General features: G+C 46.6%; 1 protein-coding gene across 1 annotated transcript in view; it reads left to right on the top strand.

Moving 5' to 3' along the window:
• Positions 1 to 214: 214 nt before the first annotated feature.
• The window catches only part of sspn (sarcospan (Kras oncogene-associated gene)), a 31,707-nt gene continuing 18,338 nt past the window's right edge, over positions 215 to 13,583 (top strand). Inside the window, exon 1 of the mRNA XM_084334908.1 lies at positions 215 to 604. Coding sequence (XP_084191034.1) covers positions 368 to 604 — 237 coding nt within the window. The 5' untranslated portion in view covers positions 215 to 367. The remainder of the gene's footprint in view (positions 605 to 13,583) is intronic.

Here is a 13,583-nt window from a genome sequence, read left to right as displayed (position 1 = left end):
CCCTTTCCTCCTCCGCCACAGTACACTGCTGCTGCTCTATATGTGGCACTGGAGCGGCTCGAGGAATCCGCTCCAAATGTTTTCCATATTAGTTCAGAGCCTCCTCTGATTCCAAATAGCAGCCCGAGCCGAGGCTTGTGGTGAGCGAGCGCAGGCCTCAGTAGGGAGGGGAAGGCGGGGGGGGGGGGGGGGGGGGGTGAGGGGAGGGGGGGGGTGTAGGCAGACAGCACTCAGGCTCCAGTCTACCCCAAACAGCACAACAGTGAAAGTCGTGAGGACAGAGAGGGTAGAGAAAGAGAGAGAGAGAGAGAGAGACAAACAACCGTGTAGAGGGCTTTACGGAGAGGGTTAGGACCGAGGAGAAGACATGGGACAGGGTGAGAAAGGCTCCGGGGGCCAGGAGAAGGAGAAGATGGCCGCGGACTACGCAGACGGAGGCCCCGCGCCGGAGGACGCCCACAAGTGTTGTGGCTGTCGCTTCCCCCTTCTCGTCGCCCTGCTGCAGCTGCTGCTGGGGCTAGCTGTCGGGGCCGTGGCCTTCCTTATGTTGGCCATCAGCCCCTCGCTCCTGGCGCGGGAGACCCCACACTGGGCCGGGATCATTGTAAGCTTTGACATTGTGCTCTTCTTCTGACGCGCCGCTCTCTCCTCTCTACGCAGCTACGTCTGCCCTGTGTGCATGGAAACTCCTTGTTGTGTTCCTTTACGTAGCATGGCCTTCTCCTTGAGCACGTTACACGCACGCACACACATACACACACACACACACACCCTGATTGATTGATTGATTGATTGATTGATTGAAAACTTTATTAACAGATTGCAGAATGGGTACAATACAGTACGGCTCAATACACACAATTGTTAAGGGGATGCAGACCAGAGAAAGACTTTCGTCTTGTTTACATCAGGGTCCCCCATTTTCAATTCATCAGGACATATATGACATACATGACATACAGATAGTCAGTACTGCTACATCTATCAGCTACAGCTGTCAGCATGGACCTTTACCTTGATCTTCTGGCTTGGGAATATATTGTAACTGTAATGGTATTGTCCAGTTCTATCACTCTTCTTCTGTTATCTTCATCTCAAGTCAAGTGTTCCTTTATTAATCCTCTTAGGGAAATTCAAGTGTCATAGCAGCATGGGTTGGGGGGAGGGATACAGGTAGGATAGGTAGTAATAATAATACAACATAGAACAAAATGCAAAGTAATAATGATAATAGTGATAACAGTAGTAGTAGTGAACAGTAGTGAGTGGCAGGATTCAATCAGACGGTAGTAATAGTGATGGTGGTATACATGGTCCAAACCAGTCCGTGCAGTGTTTATTATTAAGAGTCAGATAGTCCTAACAGTGTTTATTATTAAGAGTCAGATAGTCCTAACAGTGTTTATTATTAAGAGTCAGATAGTCCTAACAGTGTTTATTATTAAGAGTCAGATAGAATAGAATAGAAATACTTGTATTATCCCGTGGAAAATTTGACACTGCAAATCGCTCAACATTTAAACATTTAGACAGAACAGGTCACGAATAAGAGAATAATAAAACAAATCAAATCAAGTTGCCTAAGATAAGAGTAGAGTAAAATAGAATAAAAATGGAATAAAATATACAGTAATAAATACAGTAAAAATATACTGAGGTCTACAGTAGGTGTAATATTGCACAGTGCTGTTTCAAACTAAGTCCAGGAAGATGGTAACTGCCACTCTGTGCTCAGTGCTGCAGTGAGGCACAGTGATGCATTGTATAGTCTGATGGCTGTTGGAATGAAGGACTTCCTGTGCCGTTCAGTGCTGCATTTGGGTAGTGTGAGCCTGGCACTGAACCTGCTCCTCCTGTCCGCCAAGTCTGTGTATAGTGGGTGGGAGGGGTTTTCCCTGATGGCCTGGAGCTTAGCAAGGCTCCTCCTCTCCGCCACCCTCGCTAGGGAGTCCAGCTCCACCCCAACCACGCTACTGACCTTCCTGACCAGCTTATCCAGCCTGTAGTCCTAACAAGTTTGACCAGCTCGACCCCCACTACGGAGCTAGCCTTCCTCACCACCTTTTCAGTTTGTTAGTGTCTCTTGAGTTGATGTTACCCCTCCAGCATACACCAGCGAAGAACAGGACACTGGCTACTAGAGACTGGTACTAAACTGTTGTTCCATCGTGATGTGGGCCTGTGAAGACATGTAACTGTGATGACAGACTGTATAAATAAACGTAACTTGACTTGACTGAAGACCCAAAGGAAGCGATCTCCACCTCGGTCCTTCTATCCCACTTGCATCCAACCTCGTCTTTGCTGTAAGGCCAGCCTTTTACTCTGCAGTGGTAGTTTAGTGGTACACTCAGTATACAGAGTACACTCATATGGCAGACTAGCCCTGCCTGAAGCCTAGTAAGCCTAACATCTACCTTGGCCTGAAGCCTAGTAAGCCTAACATCTACCTTGGCCTGAAGCCTAGTAAGCCTAACATCTACCTTGGCCTGAAGCCTAGTAAGCCTAACGTCTACCTTGGCCTGAAGCCTAGTAAGCCTAATGTATATCTTGGTCTGAAGCCTAGTACGCCTAACGTCTACCTGGGCCTGAAGCCTAGTACGCCTAACGTCTACCTGGGCCTGAAGCCTAGTAAGCCTAACATCTACCTTGGCCTGAAGTCTAGTAAGCCTAACGTCTACCTTGGCCTGAAGCCTAGTAAGCCTAACGTCTACCTGGGCCTGAAGCCTAGTAAGCCTAATGTCTATCTTGGCCTGAAGCATAATGTCTAACTTGGCCCGGGGGGGGGGTTCCCCCTTTGGCTGGAGATGCTGGGCTTCCCATGTGGTGGAATCCAGGTGTACTACACCCACCATATTATAAGAACTTAAGGGTTGGCTGGAATTGTAGTATACACACCTCCTCAGTAAACCACTGGCGCTGTGCTCATATATGTCAGTATAACATAATCTGGGAGGGTGACAAACCAACCCCAGGCTTACCTCTACCATGTTGTCTCCATGGAGATGTACCATAGAGACCCCCAGACTTACCTCTACCATGTTGTCTCCATGGAGATGTACCATAGAGACCCCCAGACTTACCTCTACCATGTTGTCTCCATGGAGATGTACCATAGAGACCCTCAGATGTACCTCTACCATGTTGTCTCCATAGAGATGTACCATAGAGACCCTCAGATGTACCTCTACCATGTTGTCTCCATAGAGATGTACCATAGAGACCCCCAGACTTACCTCTACCATGTTGTCTCCATAGAGATGTACCATAGAGACCCCCAGACTTACCTCTACCATGTTGTCTCCATAGAGATGTACCATAGAGACCCCCAGACGTACCTCTACCATCTTGTCTCCATAGAGATGTACCATAGAGACCCCCAGACGTACCTCTACCATCTTGTCTCCATAGAGATGTACCATAGAGACCCCCAGACGTACCTCTACCATGTTGTCTCCATAGAGATGTACCATAGAGACCCTCAGATGTACCTCTACCATGTTGTCTCCATAGAGATGTACCAACATTGCTGTCGATGAGATGGGACAAAGTTGCAGCCATTTTATCTTCATGGCGAATCATCAGGACACAAATCTCTAGGTCAACCAGGGTAGTTTAATCAGAAACTGATTGCTTACTTACTTACTTACTTACTTACTTACTTACTTACTTACTTACTTACTTAGGCCCATCGCTCCCAATGGAGCATAGGCCATCTATGACTATTCTCCATCCAACACGGCGTTGGGCCGTCCTTTCTGCCTCCCCCCAGCTGGTTCCTTTCTGTCTCCCCCAGCTGGTTCCTTGTCTCTTGAGCTCTGTCTCAGTGTCCCGCCTCCAGGGGATTCCAAGTCAGGGCCTGGCGTGTAGTACTGGTTGCCGGTTTCCTCAAAGTGTGGCTTATCCATCCCCACTTTCGTCTCAGGATCTGCTTCTCTACTGGTTCCCGTCTTCCTCTCAGCCATAGTTCCTCATTCTTGATTTTGTTTGGCCACCTGATCCCAAAGATGCATTTCAGACAGCTGTTTATAAAGGTCTGTATCTTCTGCAATGTTCTTTTCGTCATTCTCCAAGTCTCTGAACCGTAGAGAAGGACAGATTTTACATTTAAATTGAAGAGCCGCACTTTGGTTGTCATGGCGATGTCCTTGGAGGACCAGATGTTCCTCAGAATGATGAAATCTGCTGTGGCTTTGCCTACTCTGGCTGTGACGTCGCTGTCTGTGCCGCCCTTCTTATCCAAGATGCTGCCTAGGTAATTGAAGGAGTTGACTTCCTGTATGGATTCATCACGTACTGTGACTGTGTTGTTGGTAGAGGTGTTGATCATCATTAGGTTGGTTTTCTTCCTGTTTATTCTCAACCCAGTCCCAAGGGATATAGTTGCCAGCTTGGTTGTCTTGTCCTGCATCTGGTTGTAGTTGTGTGACAGGAGAGCCAAGACAAAAGTCTTTCTCTGGTCTGCATCCCCTTAACAATTGTACTGTAATGTACCCATTCTGCAATCTGTTAATAAAGTTCTGTTTCATGCTAGCTTCCGCTCAGCGTCATATTGCATATATCTCGCTTCAGCGTATATACACTGAATAATTTCAAAATGTACCTTTACATACCAACATCCGTCTGACCACACCCCCATCTGCTGCCTATATAAGCAGGGGTGGGGCCACACACTCATCTCCTTCTCAAATTTCAACCACAAGAAAGTGCCTGTATACCAATCACTTGGCGAGGAAAAGAAAGTATTAGCTGGAGAAAGGAAAACAGAAGAACAAGGAGATACGTTGACATTATATCTTTATTTTCTCTCTCACTATTTTCGAGAAAATACGGCGATATTGTCTTCGTCACTGGAGTGTCTGGAAGATGATGATCATTCTGACCTCCACCGGCTTTTTCGTATTAGGGGCTCGCGCCGCTGATATACTCCCCAACTGCAGTCCTCCTTGCTGCGGCTGGATGGGTATTGACCCTCCGGTCATACAGCTGGACTGTGGGAGGCACTGGCTGTTGTGCGAAACTGAGTGCTTCCGTGTTGGGTGAGTACTGTTTTGCTTGCGAGCGCTAGTTGTCTGTTAACGCTTGGGGGTTAGCTGACAATTTTACGAAAGCCGACCCCGGACTGGGGTCCTCTGCTCGGCTTCTTAAGCGGCGGATGGAGGATCTTGGTCTAACGCCCATGATGGTCAACCTAGTGGGCCGCGACCCGAGACCTGGTTTGAACCCGGGATTCTCTGGACGAGCGGATGCTTCTCTGTCCCGTGCAGGACCCATCTTTCACATGAATGTGGAAGTACACCCTAACGAGGAAATGTGGGCATGGATCTTCGTTATCGGAAGATCCATGCTCAAGTCAGCTGCAGCCCGGATGGGATTTGTGCCGGCTCCGCTGTATGTCTGGTAAATCACAGTTGAAAACTGTGTTTGACATTTCTTTTTCTCTTCCCTCTTAGGATGGGGAGGGACTCAGGCGGCGGCCTGTCTGAAGTGTGGCTTATTATGTCGTTGTGTACAGTTCAGGTGATAGCTGCTTAGCTGGCGTGCTAGTTTGTGGCCTACTGTGTTAGCCAGTCAGCTGTTAGCTGCGGCGCTAGCTCGTTGTGTTCACTAGGCTAGTAAACATTAGCTTGTTGCTATCAGTCGGACGGCTGTTAGCTTAATGCTACACTATGAAAGTTACTGTGACTATAATATACCTTAAACACTCTGACTACGACGTCATCTTTGACAGAGGATGTTAGTCGACCCTACACCCGGGTGCCAGTGCCAGCGAGGACTTCGTCAACATGGAGAACGGCGGCTGGGTGGCGTAGCGGACATACCCTCGTCACCAACGCAGGATATGCTGGGTTCGACTCGGTGTCCCGTTAACCAGTGTTGCAGTCCTCTCGACCTGCGCTCAGGGTGAAGGTAGGAGTCCTGACCGGACTTTAAACACTTCTTCTTTTCTTCCCTTCTAAATGTTTTGTAATAACGATGTTTCCAAAACATGTGTTGCTGCAATACATTGAGGATACGACGCGTGTTGTGTGTGAATTGTCTTGTCACTGGTATAGCTTCTCTCTCCATAGTAAATCTGCGTTGTTTTTACATGTGTGAAAATGAACTGGTTAGTTGTGATGAGAACATGTGTGTTCATGTAACTTTGTAACGTGGGTGAACTCACAACTAAGAGGGTTAGTTAACCTGTGAAGCTATGCTTAGTGACATGTAATTGAGGAATGAATCTTTTTCTCAGCCTGTGATGACAATGAACAGCATGTTCACATATTAACAGGGGTACGTGTTCAACTTGGTCGTATCAAGGGTAAGATAGGAGGGGTGACCCCCCCCCGGTTTCCCTGGGGCTTCCCCCCCTCCTCTCAGACATGTTTGGTTACAATATATTGTGTCACTGTGTTTGTGGGGATACGATGTAACCCTCAGCTTAAGTTGCTGGGGTTGTGCCTCCGCTTGAGAAACAATTTTTTCCTAAAGAAAAGGTTGTTTGGTCACTTATCATGTGTGCTTAGCAAGGTCTGTGGCCATTACATAATCGAGGACTTGTGTCTTCTCTCGTTATGAAAAACGGCGTTCCTCTGTAGTAAGAGTGTACTTTTGCCATTTTTTGTTGTGATGAAGGGTTGTGTGTGTCGTTGTGATCTACAACTGGGTTAGGTGTGGCCCACAGAAGCACATGTGTAAGTCTGGCCCGGGGCTCTTAAAGGGGCCCTCTCTGTGCTGTGTTTTTTCCTTAGTAAAACTCAGATAGCAGGTTAGCACATGAGCTATGTGAAGCTGTTAGATGCGTAGCATGCTATGACTGTGTCATGCTCTACTTTGTCATTACATCGTATCAGGGGTGAGGGGTCGTAAAGGGGTGAACTGGTAATCCTTTCCTCCCCTTTTCTGATTGGTCAGGGGTTAAAACCCACTGTCCTTCAAGGTTCCTGTCACGTTGCTGTTCGGCACTGTTGCACTGTTGCTGTTCGGGGAGGGGGGGGGGGGGGTGGGAGTTTCCTGGTCCCACGCCCTGAAATATTGGGCGTGTGCACCGCGGAAATTTCCCCGCCATAGAGTACGTCACTGAGTGTGTCTCTATTGGTAAGACTTCCGTGGGTTGTTCAGATCCAGGTTATGGATCTGTTTTCAGGGAGTTGTCAGAGCTCCTCCTCACGAAGCTCCTCCTCAGGGAGAAGTGCCTTCTGTGAGTTAGGACTCTCCTTCCCAGTGAGGGAGCCTCCTCAGAGTTTCAGAGCCTCCTCAGATTGTCAAGGTGAGTAGAACTTCAAAAAGGAGTTCTGCTCTATTGTGTGTGTATTCGATTCAATTCGATTATTGAGTGTGTATTGGTTCAGTGCCTCCTCCTCGGAGAGCCCTAACCCAAGTGTTACATAGCTCAATGTTGCAATATTTCTTTTCAATCTATACAGCTCGCGTGGGAAGTCTCTCTGGGGATTCCCGTCTCCTCCCTGTGGAGAGGGTGGTGGGATGTAAAAATGAAAATAATTTTTACCCTCAGCCGCGTCACATGGGATTCATGTCAGTCTGTGTTTCTTTCTTTTTTAAATAAAAAGAGGAAAGAACATGAAGCACGACGGCTCCTTGTCGTTCTCCCAGGCGACTTGGAGGAACAATGTCTGGTGTCTTGTTAGACTATCCATTGATGTTGTAACTCCTTCCAAGCACTGCAGACACAAGTGGTTTCCTTTCGACGGGTTTATTAAAGGCTTGGTCCTCCAATCCACCGTGAAAACTTAAACAGAAACATGAGTCGCGTCAGGTCAACACAAACAATAATATACACAGTATGAAAACAACACATCAGAAAAGCAAAATACAAACAAACATTAAATACCTCGTTGGCTGCATGCTACATAAAAAGGGGTCTTATTCTTCTGTTCTTGGTAACAGTCTTGATAGTGGTACACTCTTAGAATTTAGAGAGCCTGTACAACTCGTCTCGGACCATTCCTGCCGCTTGCTCGCAGGTGTCTTAATCAGTCCCAGTCTCCGACCATCCCTGCTGCTTGCTCGCAGGTGTCTTAATCAGTTCCAAAGGTAAAAACGCGACAGCAGCCTAACGGGACACCATATATGACCAGACGGCAAAATGAATATATTATAAATTGTAGCAAATTAAATAATAAAGAAAATAAGAAATGAAACATAAATACATTCTCAAATATTACACTTACAAACTGAAATAACATATAAATGATAACCATATAATGGCCACAGTTACAGATGTGTTTGGGTCTCGACGCGTACATAGTGCTGGCTCTGGGTGTTTCTGATAGGAATCACGCATGAGGCTGGTGCGCCTTGGTTGCTCGTTATTAAAACGGCGTTTTTATAGGGCAACTGGGATGGAGTTTTGGCTCTTCCGAGCGCCAGTTTACTAGGTTTGTCTCGACGAATTCTCGTTCATATCTGGGGGATGTTAACCGAATAGATCAGAACATAGGTAGAGGGGTCTCACGCCCTTGGGGTGGGCCACTGAGCGCGGTACGAATGGGACTGTTGTATATTTCCAGAGCTTTATTCCTTGTTGCACCATACACCATACTGAGACACAACATACAGCATGACAGGAAGTACTAAAAATCTGTCTACAAGCAGAGGGTGGTATTGACTGATAGAGCCATCTAGTGGTAAGGTAAAAGTACTGTATTACAACACTCCCACTTACTTTTACAATGGCATTCAAGTCCCTTTAAATAATATTACAACACTCCCACTCAATTTTACAATGGCATTAAGTGCCTTTAAATAATATTACAGAGCCATGCTCTCATTCATAAAAAAGAAACATCAAGAAAAAAAATATCTTTAAACAACAACAAAAAATACTTTCTCTTTTTACAATGCTTTTACTGGAACTCTTTTTCACATTTTTCAGACTTGCTTTGACCAGGCAGCGTTCGGCGTTCACCTGTCAAGCATAAATAACCACTCTATTTAAATAGGAAAAAGTCCAATCTCTCCCCTAAGGTACTCAAACTTCTGTTTAGTCAGTGGCTTGGTAAAGATGTCTGCTTTCATGTCATTTGTTGGACAATATTGCAGTTCTATTTGCCCATTCTGCACACATTCACGGATGTAGTGGTAGCGAATGTCTATGTGTTTTGTCCTGGAGTGGTTCACAGGATTCTTCGCGATTGCGATGGCTCCTTGGTTGTCTTCCAGGATCACTGTGGATGTAGCCTCCACTCCGAGATCGCTCAGTAGTCGTCTCAGCCAGACACCTTCTTGAGCAGCTTGACTGAGTGCGATGTATTCAGCTTCTGCTGTTGAAAGTGCAACTGTTGCCTGTTTCTTGCTAAGCCAGCTCACAGCTCCTCCACACAGTAGAAAGATGTTGCCTGTTGTTGAGCGGCGGTCATCCTGATCACCAGCCCAGTCAGCATCTGAGAATCCAATCAAAGCTCCAGAGTCTGACTGCTCATACTTGAGAGCAAGGTTCACTGTCCCTTTCAAGTATCGAAGTATCCTCTTCACAGCAGTCAGATGTGAAGCATCTGGATTTGCATTGAACTTTGACACAGCACTCACTGCCTGAGCTATGTCTGGTCGTGTGGCCATTGCAGCATACAGCAGACTTCCTACCATTGACTGATAGGTATGTTGGTGCACTGGCTTACTGACACCATCACTTTTCCTCAATTTGACATTGCCATCAGCAGGAGTTGCTACAGGATTTGCATCATCCATTCCATATTTCTGAAGAATGGTTTCAATGTACTGCTTTTGATGAAGAAATACACTGTTCTTATTTCGGATCACTGAGACGCCCAGGATATAGGAGAGCTCACCCATGTCTTTCATCTTGTAGCGCTCCTTGAGAGCCATTTTCAGCTCGTTCATGCTCTCAGTCGACTCCGTTATCAGAATGAGATCATCAACATAAACTGCGAGTATTTCAAGCTGTTGTCTTGATCTCACAAACACACAGGGGTCTGATGTGCTCTGTTTGAATCCAATTCCCATCATGAACTGTGTGAAAGCCTTGCTCCAGCAGTGAGGAGACTGCTTCAGTCCATAGATCGATTTATTCAGTTTGCATACCAGGTGTTCCTCCCCTGGTTTGATGTAGCCCTCTGGTTGCTCCATGTAGATTTCCTCTTCCAGGTGTCCATTAAGGAATGCAGTTACGACGTCCATCTGGTGCACCTGTAGATTGTTTTGAATAGCAAAGGACAGTAATGTACGAATAGAGCTGAATCGTACCACAGGTGAAAACGTTTCATCATAGTCAGCACCATACAACTGTGAGTAGCCCTTGGCGACGAGTCTGCATTTGTATCTCTCCACTCGTCCATCACTGTGATGCTTGACTTTGAACACCCATCTTGATCCTACTGTCTTTCTTTCTCTTGGTAAATCCACTAAGTCCCATGTCTCATTTTCCAGCAGCGACTCATATTCCAAATCAGCCGCCTCCTGCCATTCCTTTGCATTAGGACTCACCATTGCTTCTTTCAGTGTGATTGGCTCTGTCACACGACACATATTGGCATGATGATCAACAGTCACTGTATCAGCAAAGTCATCATATCCATATCTCCTTGGAGCATTTCTGATTCTGCCGCTTGTTCTGACAGTGCTATCGACCTCATCATCTTGTGTTTCACACTCCTCTGTTTTAATGATTATTTCGTTCTTCACTTCACGTGTTTCACTCTCACCTGTTTTAATCGTCATCTCGCCCTTTACTTCCTGTTTACAGTTGAAGTTTGATTCATCAAAGATGACATCTCGACGGATTAGAATTCTCCTTTTCTCTTCATCATACAGGCGATAACCCTTGGCATTGTTTGCATATCCCACAAAACGAAGCTTCACAGCCTTTTTGTCCAGTTTCCTTCTCTCTGAATCTGGGATATGTGCATAAGCAACACAGCCAAACACCTTCATGTGACTCATGTCAGGTTTCTTTCCATACCATCTCTCATAGGGAGTCTCTTGCTTCAGGACAGATGTGGGCAGCCTGTTCTGTATGTAAGCTGCGGTGGCTACAGCCTCTGCCCAGTGCATCTTCGGCAACTTAGCATGTGACAGCATGCTTCTAGCTGCTTCAACTAATGTCCTATTTTTTCTTTCTGCAACACCATTTTGCTGTGGTGAGTGAGGTACAGTCATTTCATGGTGGATGCCTTGAGCTTTCAAATATTCTTGAAACTCCTTTGATGTGTACTCACCACCATTGTCTGTTCTCAGCCTCATGACACTCTGCCCACACTCATTTGAGAATGTTTTCTCAAATTCCTTGAATTTGTGTAACACCTCATTCTTCTGTTTCAGAAAGTATACCTTGCAGCATCTAGAGTAATCATCAATGAAAGTCACAAAATATTTTGCTCCACTTACAGATTCAGTCTGCATGGGACCACAGACATCACTGTGAATCAGCTGCATCTTGCGTTTGGAACGGATTTCTCCAATCGACTTGTATGGCTTTTTAGCCAGCTTGCCTTCCACACATCCTTCACAGAAGAGAACCTCTTTCTCTGCAGAGAAGTCCACTCCATTCACCAGATACTTTAGTTCCTTCAGCTTGGTGGTGTGACCAAGGCGCTGGTGCCACAGGCTGGCTGCTACTGATGCACTATGACAGACAGATGAACTTCCTTCAACATCCAGCTGATAGAGCCCATCAGCTCTTTGTGTTCCCATTCCATGAAGAGTTCTATCTTTTCCATGTATGTAGCAGCGAGACTTCCTGAACTGTACTGTATTTCCTTTCTTGGTAGCAGCTCCCACTGAGAATAGATTCCCAGATAGCTTTGGAACATACAGCACGTCATACATTGTGACTTTTTTTACATCACTTGATTTAAAAGTCATTTTCATGTTGACATGTCCAAGTCCTAGGGCTTCAACCACCCTGCCGTCACCGAGTCTCACAGACTGTGCTTTTGAGAATTGCTGGTATTCTTGAAGAACCTTTTTATCACATGTCATGTGCTTTGATGCTCCAGAATCAATTAACCACTCAGCATGTTGTGGTCTGTCAGTCGGGGTTGCCTCTCTGGCGACAAAGGCACTTTCAGATGAATCTTCATCATCGTAATACATCATGTTTTTGGCCTTGTGGGTTTTCTTCTTAGTTTTGTATTTCAATTTCTCCTTTCTCCAGTAAAAGTACTGTATTACAACAGGGACCGTCTGGGTGGCGCCCTCTTTTCATGTTTTAGATCGACAGGCGTACCTATCTTGACCGGAAACATCACTGCCTGGTATGGAAACAGCACGGCACAGGACAAGAAGGCCCTACAGAGAGTGGTGCGCTCAGCCGAGCGTACCACTGGTATTGCGCTACCTACCCTGCAGGTTCTATACAACAAGAGGTGCAAATCCAGAGCCTGCAGAATAATGAAAGACCCCCACCACCCCAATAACAGCCTGTTCCAGCTGCTGAGGTCAGGCAGACGCCTGCGAACCCCAGCTACTAGGACGGAGAGGCTTAGGCTCAGCTTCTTCCCCCAGGCCATCAGAGCCTTGAACAATGAACATTGAGAGCCACAGAAACTGAACTATCCACACACAAGCACACACAAGCACACACACGACAAGCACGCTGAGCACGCTCACACACTAGCAGCCACTTTAACACTCATGCCGCACACACGCACACTTATGGCCAAGAGGAAAGGCCACTTTAAATTAGTATAACAACAGGAACAGTGTATTGCACTACTAAAGCTACCTAGCATGTCCTATATGCTCTGTAAATACTATGTACAGATACCGAGATGTCACACCATGTTACCTGTTTATTGCACTGTTGTTTTTATTGGATTCTATTATATGTTGTACCACTGTATTTTTATTGGATTCTATTATATGTTGTACCACTGTATTGCACATCGTCGCGGGCAAGACCAGCCGCATTTCATTGTATACCTGTATGCCGTGACAATTAAAACTCTTGACTTGACTTGACTTGACTCTCTTGGAGTGGGGATGTCGGCGTGGTTAGGGCACGGGACTGGTTCTGGTTACGCTGGTCCAGGTCAGTTAACCCGTTGTCCGCCGGGGATGCAGATCTGCTGTTCTGGTACCCTGAGGGACTTGTGCTTTTTTCGAGGGAAAAAATGCCGGTTCGGCCCGGGTGTCACAGGGTTGGGCGTTATGGATACCCTTTGTTGGGTACACGTTGTACCTGGCTCTATCATGAAGGGGCTGGTTCTCCTTTCTTTTCGCTCCTCTCTCACGCATGGCGAAGAGGGGGCTGTTGGGGTGGTCTTTTGGACCTCCTCTGGTAACCCTGTGTGCTTCCCGAGCCGCCGAGCCCGGTCCGAAGTAATGTTTCGTCGACCCGTAGGCCTGGAATAACCCTTTTTGAAAACTGAAACACTTGTACTGCGGTATAGCCAGTGTATACCCGCAGGTGTGTTTTGGAGTTTTTTCTTGAGGGGTTATAGGAACAACCACCGCATATGGTACCAAGAGGGTGGTTGATTCCCTGGTGTGTTGGAGCAGAGTCAACTCTCGGGTTACCCGGTTGAGTGTGCCCCTGCACGTTCATGACGTCTGCCAATCGTGTCAGCCTTCTCTGCCTCGACCCCTCTGGGTGGGGGTTTTTGGTGGAGGCTTTGTCA

The sequence above is a fragment of the Notolepis coatsorum genome (genome assembly GCF_963971535.1).
Source record: "Notolepis coatsorum genome assembly, chromosome: 18".
Lineage (NCBI taxonomy): Eukaryota > Metazoa > Chordata > Actinopteri > Aulopiformes > Paralepididae > Notolepis > Notolepis coatsorum.
This window is presented reverse-complemented; position numbering and strand designations above follow the sequence as displayed.